This window comes from Engraulis encrasicolus, chromosome 22, assembly GCF_034702125.1.
Source record: "Engraulis encrasicolus isolate BLACKSEA-1 chromosome 22, IST_EnEncr_1.0, whole genome shotgun sequence".
Classification (NCBI taxonomy): Eukaryota; Metazoa; Chordata; class Actinopteri; order Clupeiformes; family Engraulidae; genus Engraulis; species Engraulis encrasicolus.
The window spans coordinates 1,137,844-1,154,244 of NC_085878.1; the positions used below are offsets into that span (position 1 = coordinate 1,137,844).

The window sequence follows — 16,401 nt, forward strand, 5'->3', positions numbered from 1 at the left end:
ACGCACGCACGCACGCACGCACGCACACACACACACAAACACACACACACACAGACACACACACACACACACACAGACACACACAGACACACACACACACACTCAGAATAAGGCCATCTATTCTCCACCACCAAACCGAACCCACCTTCATGTTCCCCTCTGCTGATCCGGTGACGAAGAAGTCTTCGGTGGCGTCCATGGCCAGGGCCTTGATGGCGGAGTCGTGTGCCTGGAAGGTGTGCAGCAGCTGCCTCTGCCGGATGTCGAAGATGCAGACGAAGCCCTTGCGGCCGCCCGAGATGATCAGCTGCTGCTTGGGGGCGTACTGCAGCACCGTCGCACCGTTGTCGTGGCAATTGAAGGCTGCAGGAGGAACAAAGAGATGTCCCAGTCAGGCAGGGCAGCGTTTCCCAGAAACTCTTTAAGTCTCACACATGCGCACATAGTGTATGTATAAACCTTTAGTAATGATATGAGACCTATTTCTGATATATTGACTACGGGGCACCTCATACTTAAGTACTACTTAGGCGTAGCCCCTTAATGCGCGCCATACCTCCAGTGGCACGCTGTAATAGTCATTGAAAAGTTAACTACCATAGTACTACCATACTATGATACAACACAGGCCTTTAGTAATGCACCACAACTTGGTCAGTACCATATTGGTAACAACAAATTTATAAAGCCGCGTCTTAAGGGGTTAAGTACTACCTAAAGTTTTTTAGGAAACACAGCCCTGATCTCACACACATCTGATGTCTTTTAGCCGGTTGCAGGGTCCAAACGCAAAGTTCATGAAGGGTAAGGAAGAACCCCACGCACACCGATAAGCTCCTTTTTTTTCCTTTCTCATTTTTGTATCTGCCATTTTTTTATTTCTTGCTTTTATCTTGTTTTTACCTGCCATGCCTTGTGCTTTTATTGCTTTTCACTGCCTGTCTTGCGCTGCTATCGCTTTTATGTTTTTTTTTTTGGTTGTTCTGTTTTGCATGGTTTTACCTCACTGTACAGCACATTGAATTGCTTTCATGTATGAAATGCGATAGGTAAAAATAAAACTGCCTTGCCTTGCCTTTTTGCAGGAACAATCAGGCCTTGATTTAATGTGACGTTTGGCAATAGAAATCTAGACTATGGACAACATCAACTTGTTATCGGGGCAAGTAAAGGATGGCAACAAACAGGACACATCATTTATTTAGTGTTTGTTGTTAGAAGTCCACGGACTGTGAATATCTAACTTGTGGCAAAGGACAGTTAGGAGGAAGACAGGAAGAAGGCAGGGACACGGGTAATGGTTTAGTTTAGTGTCTGGTGCTCACTTTTCCTACTGCCATAGTAAACTAGTGTGTAGAAATTCCACTTCAAACAAATACAGTGGAAAACAAAATATAGTGGAAAGACTTAAATACCACAGTACTACAGTACTATGACATGACACAGGGTCTTAAACTATTTTGGGGCTTAATACAGTTAAAATTGTTGGCTGGGGTTTATAAAGGTGATTAAGTGTCTTATTTTTCATGTTAAGCGTTGTCTTGCTTTAAGAAAAGTTAAAAGAGGGAATATGTCGCTAAGCTAGTGAAAGTCAATGCATCCGTGTAGCATTGTAACATGAAAAATAAGACACTTTACCACCTTTATAAACCCCAGCCAACGATTGTAACTGTATTAAGCCCCAAAATAGTGGCATACCCCTTTAAGTAATACATAGCGACTTGGCCATTGCCAGCCTGGTAACAGCAACTTTGTAACAGGGGCCATGTCTTAACGGGTTAAGCCCATATACCCAAATGTGTCACATAAATAAGCAGACAATATTGTTTCAGATTGCTAGCCTGATTATCATCAACTTTCAAATCTCTTCGAGACTTGGTCTGACCAAGACCATAACAATTAACGTTTCCCAAACGGCATGGTTGACCCGCCTCCCTAGGTTTGCTACTGGTTCACTGGTGTCAGACAAATTGGGTGGAGCTCCCGATTTTTCGGGAGAACAGAAACGATATTTGCATTGCTCTTGGCCTGACTAGAAGCAACGCTGAAGGTGTTGCGTCACTAGGAGGGCGTGGCCTGGCTATGAGATTGCAGCTTCAGTAACACAATCTTACCGTGCACCATGGTGTTATTGGGAGAAATCAGGGTGTCCCATAAGCATACATTTCTGCAAAGGAAAACGAGAGAAAAACTCTTATACGCTGTTACGCACAAAAACATGGACATCTTGAATATATCGCATGTAGGCATTCGAACGTCATACTTGTGTGTAAGTGAAACAAGTGTAAGTGTACTCTGTGAGTAAGTGAGAGGGTTGCCGTGGTGACGGCAGGGTACTGACTACTGACCTGCTGTCATTTGATTGGCCAGCCGTGGCGATGAGACTCGAGGAAGTGATGAAGGCAAAGTCACCACAGGTCTTACTGTGACACTGCCAGCTCTGGAGAGAGAGAGAGAGAGAGAGAGAGAAATGAGAGAGAGAGAGAGAGAGAGAGAGAGAGAGAGAGAGAGAGAGCAATGAGAGAGAGAGAGAGAGAAATGAGAGAGAGAAAAGAGAGAGAGAGAGAGAGAGAGAGATGAGAGAGAGAGAAAAAAGAGAGAGAGAGAGAGAGAGAGAGAGAGAGAGAGAGAGAGAGAGAGAGAGAGAGAGAGAGAGAGAGAGAGAGAAATGAGAGAGAGAGAAATGAGAGAAAGAGAGAGAGAGGGGGGGGGGTAGAGAGAGAGAGAGAAATGAGAGAAAGAGAGAAATGTGTGTGTGAGAGAGAGAGAGAGTGTGAGAGAGAAATGAGAGAGAGAGAGAGAGAGAGAGAGAGGAGAGAGAGAGAGAGAGAGAGAGAGAGAGAGAGAGAGAGAGAGAAATGAGAGAGAGAGAGAGAGAGAGGGGGGAGAGAGAGGGAGAGAGATAGATACAGCCAGAAATGAGAGTGAATGATAGAGAGAGTAAGAAAAAATAAATGAATGGAAGAGAACTATTATTAGAAGCGAGAGCTCCTATTATTAGAATGATTAATGGATTCCACCAAATGCCAAATGAATGCGTCAGCTGAGGCTGCAGGTGCAGACTCTGGAGAGAAGATAATGGAAGGTGCTTTGACTTGCACCAGTGACTTTACATTTGTAGCGTCCCCTCCCCTCCCAGCCTCTTGTCATTGTCCCTCCGGTCCAGACTCACCAAGTAAGGTTTGGGGTTCGATGAGGTTTGGTTCACCTGCCACAGACTGAGGAAGCCCTCGCCATCTGCAACGCCGCACTGTACACACACACAAACACGCGCCCACGCACGCACGCACACACACACAAAAGGGAATATGTTATGTCTTTGCAAGAAACCACAGAGATGGTTAGCATGCATTGGTTAGCATGTATTAAAACTGTATGAAATGGACAGGATTTTGGGCAAATGAAATTCTTGCTGGAATGTCAATGTCTAAGTTTAATGTCTATGGCTGTACCTTACTGACATACACTGTAAATGCTTTGGCTGTACAGTACCTTATTGACATAGACTATTAACGTGCAATGGCTGTAACTTATTGACATACATGTCTTTTCTAAATATATGTGTTTAATATACAGTATATTAGGGGTGTAAATAATGTCGAAATGTATCAATATATTGCGATATATTCTGATGATTGAATCGAATCGCATCGTATCGTGGGGCATTCTTAAGTATCGAAAATAATCAAATCGCTGGCCCCTGCCCAATAACTTAATAGAAGTGGAAAAGTAATTGGGAAAAACAATCGAATCGAATCATCTGGTATCGTATTGTGTGGCATTCTTAAGAATCGAAAATAATCGAATCGCATCACATCGAATAATAAGATATCGATATTGAATCGCATCGTCACGGAGGCTGTGATTTTACACCCCTACTGTATATCGATATGTTTTTTTAGATCGAACAGTGCAAGATGGTGACAGGAAGCGAGTGGGAGAGAATGATTGGGGTACACTTGGGAAATGGCCTCCAGGTACCCTGCAGATTCTGGCAGTGCATATTTAAGTTCTGTTTGTGCAGAACAGAATACACCTCCTTCGGTCAGGTGCGTAGGAGTGGTCACCAACGTTAAAGACAAGAAAACTCCTGCACACGTCACAACTAAACTCTAAACAAATGTGAACAGTGTGCTGGGAGCTTTCTTGACTTAAGTGAATATGTAGCCCCTTAATGCGCGCCGTACCTCCAGTGGCACGCTGTAATAGTCATTGAAATGTAACTACCATAGCACTACAATACTATGACACAACACAGGCCCTTTAGTAATGCACCACAACTTGGTCATTACCATATTGGTAACAACAAATGTATAAAGCCGCGTCTTAAAGGGACAGTTTGGTCAATTTCAACATGCAGTTGTATTGCTCACGCTACCCTTGACTTGTCAGTACCTGGTGATGCCACATTTTTCGGCTCAGCCCTTTCTGAGATATGAGCAATTCTAATAGGGGCAGCGTTTGTTTACATTTTTTAAAAACTTAACTTAGGCCAACTCCAAATATTTTCCCAAAAGGTACTGCTGTTTGCCAGTTGTCTGCTGATGTTTTATAACCTTTTGGATGTTTTTGGGAATAAATAAAAATGTTTTTTTGAAATGTAAACAAAGAGCTGCCCCCATTACAATGACCAGGATCTCGGAAACGGCTGAAGAAGAAGAAAAAAAAATCTCAGGCATTGACAAGTCCAGGGTAGTGTGAGCATTACAACTGCATGTTGAAATTGACCAAACTGTCCCTTTAAGGGGTTAAGGGGCATATATGTGTGTGGGTGCACCTTATTGCCCTGGGAGTTAAAGCCGCGTCTAAAGGGGTTAAGTGGCATATATGTGTGTGGCTGTACCTTATTGCCCTGGGAGTTGAAGTAGAGTCGTGTGACTCTGGCGTTGCCGGCCTGTCTGAAGCAGATGAGCTGCTGCGGCCGATTCCACTCGAACATGCGCACGCTACCGTCCTGAGCCCCAGTCATGTCTGATAAACACACACGCGCGCACGCACGCACACACACACACACACACACACACACACATGCGCGCACGCGCACACACACACACATACACACATGCGCGCACGCGCACACACACACACACACATGCGCACACACACACACACACGCACACATACACACACACACACACACACACACACACACACACACACACACACACACACACACACACACACACACACACACACACACACACACGCACACACAAGTGCAGAGAGACACATTCACATTCAGGGTTTTTTTTATGATCGTACTGTAATTGCAATGTAAAAGATTTAAACATTTAAACATACAGTTTGTAATAAACGTGTAATATGCATATTCGTATTTGAAATGAACCTGCATGATAACATAAAATTGATCAAACAAGATGATGATGAACTTACAATACTGATATATGGGATGGGAAGTCATCCTCTTCACGTTGTTTAGATTCCTTTTCATGATCTGGGGAGAACAAAATAGCCAATAATAATTTCATGGTAAGTGCATCTTACTATTGAGGAGATGAATAAAAACATAAAAACGGCAGCTGTTTATTTTACTACCCATTATATTTATTAGGTGTGTAGCGCAACAAAAGGGTTGGAGTTACCGATAGTTAGACACAATATAAGTGCATACTATTATACTGTATTACATATTGTTACGTGATGTAAGTAAAAAACAAAGTAACTTTATCCATATTGTTTAGATTCCTTTTCATGATCTGGGGAGAACAAAATAGCCAATAATAATTTCATGGTAAGTGCATCTAATTATTGTGATCATGAAAGTAAAAAAAACAATGTAACTTTATGTATTAAAATAAAAGCAATCGATCCTAATGGATGCTAAAATCTTTCATTGAGAAGCACTTGACACAGCTTTTGTGAATGGCTTCAGGCATACATACAATACAGTGCAGTGCTGTAAGCCAGACATTATGGTCAGACTGCAGCGTGGCTGGGAACAGGCTGGATGACGCAGTTCTCTACCTTGGGCCTGCCAGGCTGAGTCTGGTGGCTGTGCTTATCGGCAGTTTACAAACTCAATACAAACACAGAGCCCAATAATCTCACTCCGCTTAGACTCATCAGTGGGGCTGTTTAGGCGGAGGGTTACCGCTGCTGTTATGGTGATAAGGCAATGTAAAACAACTACATGCACATACTGCACACACATACACACAGAGACAGACACACACACGCACGCACGCATGTATCTACGTATGGCTCTGGTCGAGGTCGCACTAGGACAACAGGACAGCACTACACAGGACAGGGACTCGCGTGCTTGGCTACATCAGGCCTCGCTTGACCTGGTCGATTTGTTTTCATTCTCAAGCCCTGATTCCCTTTCTTTTCCAACTTAAAAAAAATAAAAATAATCCATGTTCCGGCCATCAGAGTCAGTCATACAAGACATCCAATCTCGAGAGAGTGAAACGGTTTCTTGTCCCAATTGTTTTTTTCCCCTCTTCATAACAAACAGATGTTCAATTGTAGGGGGACTTCCAAACCGAACTGCATGGGGTGGAGTAGTCTTGGGTGTCCATCTACTGGTGTCTGTCTGATAACAACTACACATGGAAGAGGGTTGCAGGTCCCACCCAAAAAAATCAGATGGGCTCTTGTGTTAAACACACACACACAGAGTAAAATGTCATGGCTGCATTAACCCATTTTAGCCTGGAGCGACATATACACTGCATCCAGGCTCTTGAGATTTGAGGTTTTTGTATGAGCAATGTAGACATGTTAGAGCTGAATGAACAAATTCTAATGCAAAATTAAGGTGATAGCTTTTAAATGCAACTTGTTTCACGTTTTTATGTACTTCGGAGGCTGAGATATTTAGGTTTTTATAGGCAGATGGCACCTTTTCCCAAAAAGGGCTTAAAAGGGCTAAAGAGGGTTAAATCACAAGCATGCCACAGTTAGTGATGTACATTAGAGCTATAGTGTATATTCTGAAATGCTGATACAGTGTTACTGTACCTTCTAAGGAACACATCAGTGGCAGTAGGGCACGCTTGAATCAAATAAATCCATAGGCTAACATTTTGCCTTCCTCTAAGTCACCATTTTAAATGTCAGAATTAAACTGTATGCTTTCCTGACTTTAACATCCAAGCTCTAGAAACGGATAAAAACCAGCTGTCAGCCAAAGAGGCGTCCCAGCAATTTAATTTTGTTTTTGCACTCTAACTGGCTTGTGTGTCAAGCACACTGGCATTATCAGCAATGCTCCCGTAATATCTGATTTCATCCTGTGTTATACAGTATACTATGTACGCCACGGGTCAAATACAGAACCACCCATGTAATGTCAGTAATATTGCAGCTGTATGTGACTTCCCTTGTAATTTGGGCCTTTGGTTCAGAGCCCTGTATGTGTATCTTTTGAAAGGCATGTATGTGGTGTATGAGTCACGTAACCATACATGCACTGTCATTAAGTGAAACATGGTACAGATACAGCTCTTATGAGGAGCTGCATGCATGCTGCAAGTGTTTGAGGGCTTTTTATTATTGATTAAATCATGAAGTTAAACATGTATTGCTCTACGAATAGCGAATATGTCACCATCTCTCATTGAACTCCATAGATTTTCATTGTATTGCTTTCCATGATTACAATGACCCTAAACATACACCTAAGGCCAAAGTTGATTTTCTGGAGAGGTGAGAGTGATTCAGTGATTAAGTGTGACACCCAATCTGCGTATTTGAAGTGTTTTGAAGTGACTTATCTGCTCATTTTCACATTATGTTCGATAGGCGACAAAACTTTTGTCTTGTGAAAATCTGCCATGTCTGTGTTCAATAAAGGGTCAATCTTTCGTTGGTGCAGGAAATTTATTTTTGTACATACATTTTCATTCGGGAGGGTTGTAGCTTTCATATGAGTGACTTCTGAAGCCAAGTGATTAATTGAAAGTCAGGTTATTAGCTGTTATTCCAAACAGATGGATAGGCGACAACTCTTTTGGAGGCGAGTGTATACTTAAAGAATCTCTGGCTATAACCATACCATGGTGACAGGGGTCTGGGGGTCCTCCGCCCGAAAATGTTGCATGACATGAAATTTCCAGGCAGACACTTCGCTACAAAAACTCAGCAAGGGGTGATAAACACAGCAGGAATGAAATGTCTTTCCAATCACACTGATACCCCAAACCATAGATGGTGCAAAGATGTGCTCTTCTTGCAGACTCCCTACCCCAACTGCAACATATTCTCATTACCAACGTAGATGCGCTGGGTCTAATTTAGACGCGCATAGAATCTTCAGGTGGAAGGTGTAGGTTTATGCTCGCTTGACCACAGCTATCAGCCAATCAGAATCGAGAACCGGACCGCACATTGTTAGACTGTGTGTTAGGCGCATTTGTGATGAGTCACTCTACGCACCACACTGGCAAACGCCAGGGCATGGAGGACCCTCTGAGCAACGACGGCACTACGCATATGCAACTTGGAGCGCTTTGAGAGCCCAAGCCAATACGTATGCTTTGTGTGGTACCATGCTGCCACCATACTTGCAGTATATTTTGAGCATTATATTTTCAGGCTTTGAGGCTTCCTATATGTAGGGTTGCCAACTGTGAATATAAAAAATACGGGACACTCAATCGTGGCGGGGGTCTGGGGGGGTCCTCCCCCCGAAAATGTGGCATTAGATGAAATGTCCTGCATTTTAACATGCTGTGTCCCGTTGCAGCTCAATATGGAACCCGTACTTTTATATCTAAATACGGGACGATTACGTATTTCTAGGGACGGTTGGCAACCCTACGGTACCTACATGTGTTGTGTGTTAGGTGCATTTGTGATGAGTCACTGTAGTCTACGCACCACGCTGGCTCCCATACTGGTCTGGCCGCTCCCCAGCCAGGGCATGGAGGCAGAGGCCGCGATCTGAGGCGGGACGAAGGGCGCGGAGCTGCCGCCACCGCCGCCGCTACTGGCCTGCGCGATGTTGGTGTGGGATGAGCGGTAGTCCACATCATCCGAGCTGAAAAAAAACAAACAAACAAACAAAAAAAACGGGCATACGATTGACGCTAGAGCTCTCAGATAAGGATAAACATTACTTGACTTTTAAAGGAGTATGCCACTATTTTGGGGCTTAATACAGTTAAAATCGTTGGCTGGGGTTAATAAAGGTGGTAAAGTGTCTTATTTTTCATGTTAAGCGTTGTCTTGCTTTAAGACAAGTTAAAAGAGGGAATATGTCGCTAAGCTAGTGAAAGTCAATGGATCCGTGTAGCATTGTGCTCCCTCTTTTAACTTGTCTTAAAGCAAGACAACGGCTTACATGAAAAATAAGACACTTTACCACCTTTATAAACCCTGGCCAACGATTTTAACTGTATTGAGCCCCAAAATAGTGGCATACCCCTTTAACGCCACTTCCTGAGGACAAGCCCTCTCAATTCTGTGTACTTTTATATCAAACAAACAAACAAAACAACAAAAAAACAAAGCAAAACATATCCGCTTCATCCAAGCTAAACAGAGAGACAGGGGACAGAAATCAGGGTCGCCACAGGGTCAACGGACAGCAGAGATTCTGCAACTCTAGAAATTTGTAGTGCTATGTATTATGTAGTAGCTTGTATGTCCAAGACAAAGTTGATGTATTACAAGTATGCCAGGAAATCCAGTCTCTCTTAGTAGTAAGTAATTTGTCTCAAACAAAACGACCAGGAATTTATTCTTAATCACACTTCTTACTTGTTTGGTAACGCTTCACTTGAAGCGTCATACGTATGACATTACAGTGTCGTAACGCAGTCATTCATGTGTCATAAACATTATGTCAGTGTTACAAACATTGTATGGCTATGACATTAAGGGACATTCAATTATGGTACAGACAGCCCTAACAATGTCCACTTTTCAGTCTTTGAAGCAGCCGTTTACTGATGAGAAACCTCTTTGTGTGTTTAATGACAGAGAGAGAGAAAGCACTGTCTATGTCCATACTGTCTTAAGTCCATGTATAAGTACTGTCTATGTCTATACTGTCTATGTCCTTACCTAGAATAGTCTATGTCTGTATGGGAAAGCAAGAAATGTAATTTCAAATTCTTTGTATGACCAGTGCATGTAAAGAAATTGACAATAAAACCCACTTGACTTGATTTGAAAGGGCTAAATATAATGCAGAATGGGCCATCACCACCGACCTGCGCGACTCTTTGTCGAAGTCCTCCCCGATCCAGGTGAAGGGCTGAGCGGCCAGCAGAGTAGACACGTCCACCTCCTGCACGTCGTGAGTGGAGGCCAGCACGATCTCATTTATATTGGCCTGCGTGCGGACCAGACAGGCCAACAGACACCACATGGAATTAGCAGAGTAGTAGTTTAGTTTAGTTTATTGGTTTATTTCATCAGGGACCATGTGCAAAGTACATTAGTTACATAGTAAAAAGATGACCTGCACCAGATTATAGCTAATAGCTAATTTCCATCTGCAGTCCCTGGGCAGGTAAAAAACAAACAAACATACAATCCATGCATTGCATACAATGCAAGGATATAAGGAGTTCATTTGCCATAAAGTGAAGCATGCAGTGAAATCAGAGCTGTCCGTCTGTACTTTGCATACTTGCTACCGCCAGGTTTTAGTTTGTTGTTTGCCAGGTTTTAGTTTAGTCATTCACCCCCCTAGACTTTATTGAATAAATATCCTTTCCGATACCGTTTTTGAATTTTCGAGTCCCTTTTATGTTACGATCTGTAACAATACTATGCATAGCAGAGTACCGGCACGTTTATTTAATGCAGAGGAAATTAAGGTGTCAGGTAGAATATCCACATACATGACACCACTAGTTGCATTCTGCTTTTTTGCACAAAGGCTGCATCAGTTGTCGAACCGAGGAAGGGACAGCCTGACTAATTATCTATTTTGATTGTCAAATGGACACAATCCACACCCTTATCACATCGGGTAGAATCACTTCCAGTTGATTATAGCGTAATCTTTTGTAAAAGCAAACACAATACAACTACTATCACATAACACATAACACTACAATTTGGTCATTGTCATTCTGGTAACAGTAAATTTACAACGCCGTGTCTTAATGCAGTGGTTCTTAACCTTTTTTCTTAACGCACCCCCTTCCCTGTGCCGAAGAGAGTCGCGCACCCCCAACCCAAACTTCTACATGTGTATACATACTAAAAATGATAAGTGATTAATTGCAATAATTCTGGCTTGGGACATTAATCAATACCTTAATGAATTTAAATGGGGACCAAACATGTTTTAATTTTGTCTTAAATGGGAATAAATACAATGTTCCCAACCAAAATTTTGGTCGCAACCTCAACATAATCAAAATCCCGCGCGCCCCCTGAAAACTCAGGCGCACCCCCAGGGGGTGCCCGCACCCCAGGTTAAGAACCACTGTCTTAATGGATGAATTGTTTGTTAGGTGAGTCCCAGGAGCATCCACCTTGTTTATGGCGAAGGCCATGATGATGTCGGACTCCTTATGGACGACCTTCGCCTTGCCGCCGGGGTAGCCAAGGTCAGCCTCCACCTGGAAAACACAGCAGAGCAGCGGAGCGGCCGCGTGTCAAATGTCCTCTCTGCCTCTGCAGCTGGTTTCATTCATTTATTTTTGGCAGCAAATGAATAGCCTCTCGTACGCACAAAATACGCAAATATACAAAAATACGCACGCACGGACACACGCACATACGGACACACGCACGCATGCGCACGCACGCACACACACGCACACACACACACGCACACACACACACACACACACACACACACACACACACACTCACACACACACACACACACACACACCCAAGGCACACGCACACACGCACGCGCACACACACACACACACACACACACACACACAGAAATAGGTGAGCATGCAACACACAGAAGGACTGCGCTGTGCCCACAAGACGATGGGCACCACTTTTCACCTTGCTTACAGACTTAGGCCCGCGACAGAGTTTACAGAGTTGGAGCACAAGGAGTGAAATGCATGTCATTTGGAAAAAGTTTTTTTTAAATTATGTTTGAAAGCGTTTCCTCTGAGCTGGTTAGTGAATAGGGAAAAAAGCATTGGTGGCGGATTGGTTAGAGAGGGATCAGTGGGGGGTAGAGAGGTGGATGTGAAATAAATAAATAAATAAATAAATAAACAACAAATGAAAAGTCAAACATAAAACAAAACAAACAAACAAAAACGGTTAATAAATGTAAGTAGGAGGGTGTTGAGGGGTAAATCTCCAGTTAGAAGGACAGGAGTCAGTCAAGGAGCCTTAAGACCAGACAGAGCACAGCTGGAGGTTGGCACTGAGGTTGGCGATTGCGTTTGCGTTGCGTTGGCAGGCATGGGCCACAGGCGGCGACTGGCATACTACCTTGCTGGCACCGCGCGCTCCCGCTATGCCGTTTTGTATCAGCTGCTCCATGCGGCCGTCTAAAGACTTATACAACAACAACAACAACAACACCACAACCCAACACCAGCACACCACGACACACATGAACACAACACAACACGGGTCACAACACAGCAAACCATGGGCACAAACAAACAAACAAACAAAAGAAAACAAAATAAAACAACACAACATGAAGTAGGGAGGAACAAATGAAGAGTAGAAATGAAAAAGGGTATTGATGCCAGGCTACCCTGCTGCCATTCTCAAAGGAAATCCATGCTGTGTTATCAATAATGTATTAATATATACTTTTATGAAGTAATATATACTTTACAAATCTTAGGTTGAGTTACAGCAAAGCCATGCTATGAGCGGAATAATCATACACAATTGTTTTGTCATGAAGCAAAACAATACAATATTTTTTTGCATTTATCAGCATCTTATAACATTGTTACATACAGCTTATTAGTCATTTTTCTGTAAAGACATCACAGTATGTTTGTCAAAAATTGAAAACGTCTTAGAACTATTAAAACATGTGTTTTTTTGCTGTTGTTAGTTGGGTGGGGTCAACTTGTGCATCGCATGGCGAATGTGCATCGCAGTTATGTAACATCTAGAAGCTGACAAGGTTTTTTTTCCCCCTCTCAAATCTTTTCCATGTCGTTTAAGACATTCAGATCTAGACAGTGACGAAACGTCAGGGTCATCATGTATTATCTTGTCTGTGGTTGTGTCTGTGATTGATAACTGATAAATTGCATGCATGCAAACACAAATACACACACTCAGACACATGCAGGCGCACACACACACAGCCTAACTGGGCCAAGTGATACCGGCGCTCAATTCAGTTTTTACCCACGTAAACTTGACTTCCACTGTTCCAACTACCAACATGATACTGTACTGTAGGGTAACACTCTAAGCTCTACGATCTATGTATTGGCCCCATGGTTCTTGTTAGACAAACTGTGATTTCCAACTTGGTGTAATGAAGGGAGATTTGGCTCAGGAACAGACAGAATAACCCACAGGGCCCTTACGATGCAAACACACTGGGACAGGCATAAAAGGAGACATAAAACATACACACAAACAACTCAAACCCAGAAGGAAATCCACCATCTTCAAATCCAGCCACCCCAAAATAGCAGCTTTCCGCTTTCTTTGAACTCCAAACTTCAACGAGATGCAAAAATCACCAGCCAGTCATTCATCCTCGTCTCTAAAACAATATGCTCTTATGGCTGGCTATGTTGTCTTGTCTCGATCTTGAATTCACCCCTGTCATCACTATTTGTCATTTGTACAATGACTTTTTACTATTCTGTTTGCTTTGTATAATGCTATGAAATAAAGTTTGATGAATGATAGCTGAATTGATGTTACTTGTGGATTATAAAAAAATCAATGAATGAATGGGAAAGGGCTATTTTGAGTGAAGCGTGATGAGGGGAGCTGGGGCAACCAGGTAGATATGCAAGACACCAACCAGGGGCGGGTGGCTGTAGGTGTAGGTGTAGGTGTAGGTGTAGCTGTAGCTGTAGTAGTGGGTGTAGGTGTAGGTCCAGGTGTAGGTGTAGGAGTAGTAGTGGGTGTAGGTGGTTGTAGGTGGTTGTAGGTGTAGGTGTAGGTGTAGTAGTGGGTGTAGCTGTGGCTGTAGGTTTGGCTGTAGGTGTAGGTGTAGGTGGCTGTAGGTGTAGGTGTAGGTGTAGGTGTAGGTGTAGGTGTAGGTGTAGTAGTGGGTGTAGGTGTAGTAGTGGGTGTAGGTGTAGGTGTAGGTGTAGGTGTAGTAGTGGGTGTAGGTGTAGGTGTAGGTGTAGGTGTAGGTGGCTGTAGTAGTGGGTAAAGGTGTAGGTGTGGGTGTAGGTGTAGGTGTAGGTGGCTGTAGGTGTAGGTGACTGTAGGTGGCTGTAGGTGTAGGTGTAGGTATAGTAGTGGCTGTAGGTGTAGGTGTAGGTGTGGCTGTAGGTGTAGGTGGCTGTAGGTGTAGGTGTAGGTGTAGGTGTAGGTGTAGGTGTAGGTGTAGGTGGCTGTAGGTGTAGGTGTAGGTGGGTGTAGGTGTAGTAGTGGGTGTAGGTGGCTGTAGGTGTAGTAGTGGGTGTAGGTGTAGCTGTAGGTGTAGGTGGCTGTAGTAGTGGGTGTAGGTGTGGGTGTAGGTGTAGCTGTAGGTGTAGGTGTAGGTGTAGGTGTAGGTCCAGGTGTACTGCATGTTTGTGTGTGTCGTACCTCGCACTGTTTCCTCTTCTTGGTGAAGATGTAGCGTATCATGGTCTCCTGCAGGACCTCCTGTTTCACCAGGTAATGCCACAGCCGACGCACAGGGAAGGACTGGTGAGTCTTCGCCCTGCACAAGACACGCACGCACGCACGCACGCACACACACACGCACACACACACACACACACACACACGCACGCACGCACACACACAGCAAGTACCAAGCAGTCAATAATATCATATATCCAAGCATTACTCCCACTCTGCCTTCGGTAATGCAATACTCATTCATTCATTTATAAATGGGAGGCAGCACACCGACTTTAATACTTATTTAAAGGAGCACTCTGCGCTGTGTAGGATGGTGGCAAGAGTAGGTATTGCAACTATGCTGATCATTGATACTGTGCTGCCTATTGCCAAATATTTACTAAGTAATAAAAAAACTATTTCCTAGTATGACCAAAGTATAATACGTTTTGCAGCTAAAAATGACTATTTCTGGAAATTCAAAATGGCGGACTATGGAGAAGATTCCCTTTTCATGTACGAAAAGTGCAATTTTCCTTGTCATATTGAAAACTTAGAATATCATGGTGGTTGTGAGTATTCGTGGAAAGGGTAACATTTCTGAATGGGCAGCAAGAATTCTGGGAATAAACTAAAATATTACACAGTGCACCTTTAATACATACAGTAGAAAATAGTAATAAACATTGGGTTGCAGGGACGCAGTACTGGTATTGTGACAGGGGGCGCGCGCGGGAGATGTGTCAGAGGCCCCCCTCTGACACATGTCGTGCTGGAATCTGCCATCGTAATGGGCTATAATAAATAACGTGTGGTCAATAAGTACAATAAGTACAATAGTTGATAAATACTGAGTAGAGTTTGCTGTTCAGCATAGAGAGGTGTGCGATAATGGCGTTGGGCCCACGAAATATCGTAGAAGGGGCCCCTGCGAGATGTTTGGCGATCGAAAGCCAATGGCAGCCCCCCCCCACCAAATGGTGAGGCCCGGGGTTCCTGGCCCCTATGCCCCTCTGCTCCGCCCCTGTTTGGCTGTTTTGTCTGAGCAGACTGACCTGAAAGGTGTGTTGTCCGCCTCCAGCATGGCCTTGTGGCGCAGTATGGCGGGCCCTCCTCCGGCGCTCATGTCGTTGGGGTAGGTGTTGATGTAGTTGGGCGGCGGGCCATCGAAGCGGTTCATCCTGTCCAGCAGCAGCTGCTCCCAGTTCTCCAGCGTCTTCAGCACCGTGTCACACAGTGGAGACACCACCGCCAGGTCTGAGAAGAGAGAACATGGCCGCCCGCCCGCCCGCCATGGGGACAGCCGTGGCTCAGTGGTTAGAGCACTGGGTTGGCAACCCAAAGCTTCCCGGTTCAATGCCCGACCGGACCACGGCTGAAGTGCCCTTGAGCAAGGCACCTAACACTGCTCCCCAGCCGCCGCCCTTGAGCAATGCACCTAACCCCCACACTGCTCCCCGGGCGCCGCTCAGCTGGCAGCCCACTGCTACGGACTAGTGTGTGTACTTCAATGTGATTCACTAGTCCAAATGGGATAAATGCAGAGAAAGAATTTTCCCTAGGGGACCAAAATTGTCTCCAATTGGGAATTTCAAGGGATGGTAAGAGTAGAGTAGCATTTTATTACTGTAATCTCGAAGGAAATTGAAGTGTCTAGTTGCATACATACAAACAGATCATTTAACAGTAAACATTAGAGAAACGTTAGAAGAATGTTAGGAG

At 44.0% G+C, this 16,401-nt stretch overlaps 1 protein-coding gene across 1 annotated transcript in view; it reads right to left on the reverse strand.

Annotated features, from left to right (window-relative positions):
- The window catches only part of dmxl2 (Dmx-like 2), a 151,807-nt gene that overhangs the window by 4,993 nt on the left and 130,413 nt on the right, over positions 1 to 16,401 (reverse strand). The window contains exons 43-54 of the mRNA XM_063188608.1: positions 15,735 to 15,936; positions 14,659 to 14,776; positions 12,400 to 12,465; positions 11,463 to 11,549; positions 10,185 to 10,306; positions 8,848 to 9,007; positions 5,395 to 5,455; positions 4,844 to 4,971; positions 3,173 to 3,250; positions 2,349 to 2,440; positions 2,115 to 2,167; positions 146 to 363 (exon numbers count right to left, since the gene is read on the reverse strand). Of these exons, the coding sequence (XP_063044678.1) occupies positions 146 to 363; positions 2,115 to 2,167; positions 2,349 to 2,440; positions 3,173 to 3,250; positions 4,844 to 4,971; positions 5,395 to 5,455; positions 8,848 to 9,007; positions 10,185 to 10,306; positions 11,463 to 11,549; positions 12,400 to 12,465; positions 14,659 to 14,776; positions 15,735 to 15,936 (1,385 nt within the window). The remainder of the gene's footprint in view (positions 1 to 145; positions 364 to 2,114; positions 2,168 to 2,348; positions 2,441 to 3,172; positions 3,251 to 4,843; positions 4,972 to 5,394; positions 5,456 to 8,847; positions 9,008 to 10,184; positions 10,307 to 11,462; positions 11,550 to 12,399; positions 12,466 to 14,658; positions 14,777 to 15,734; positions 15,937 to 16,401) is intronic.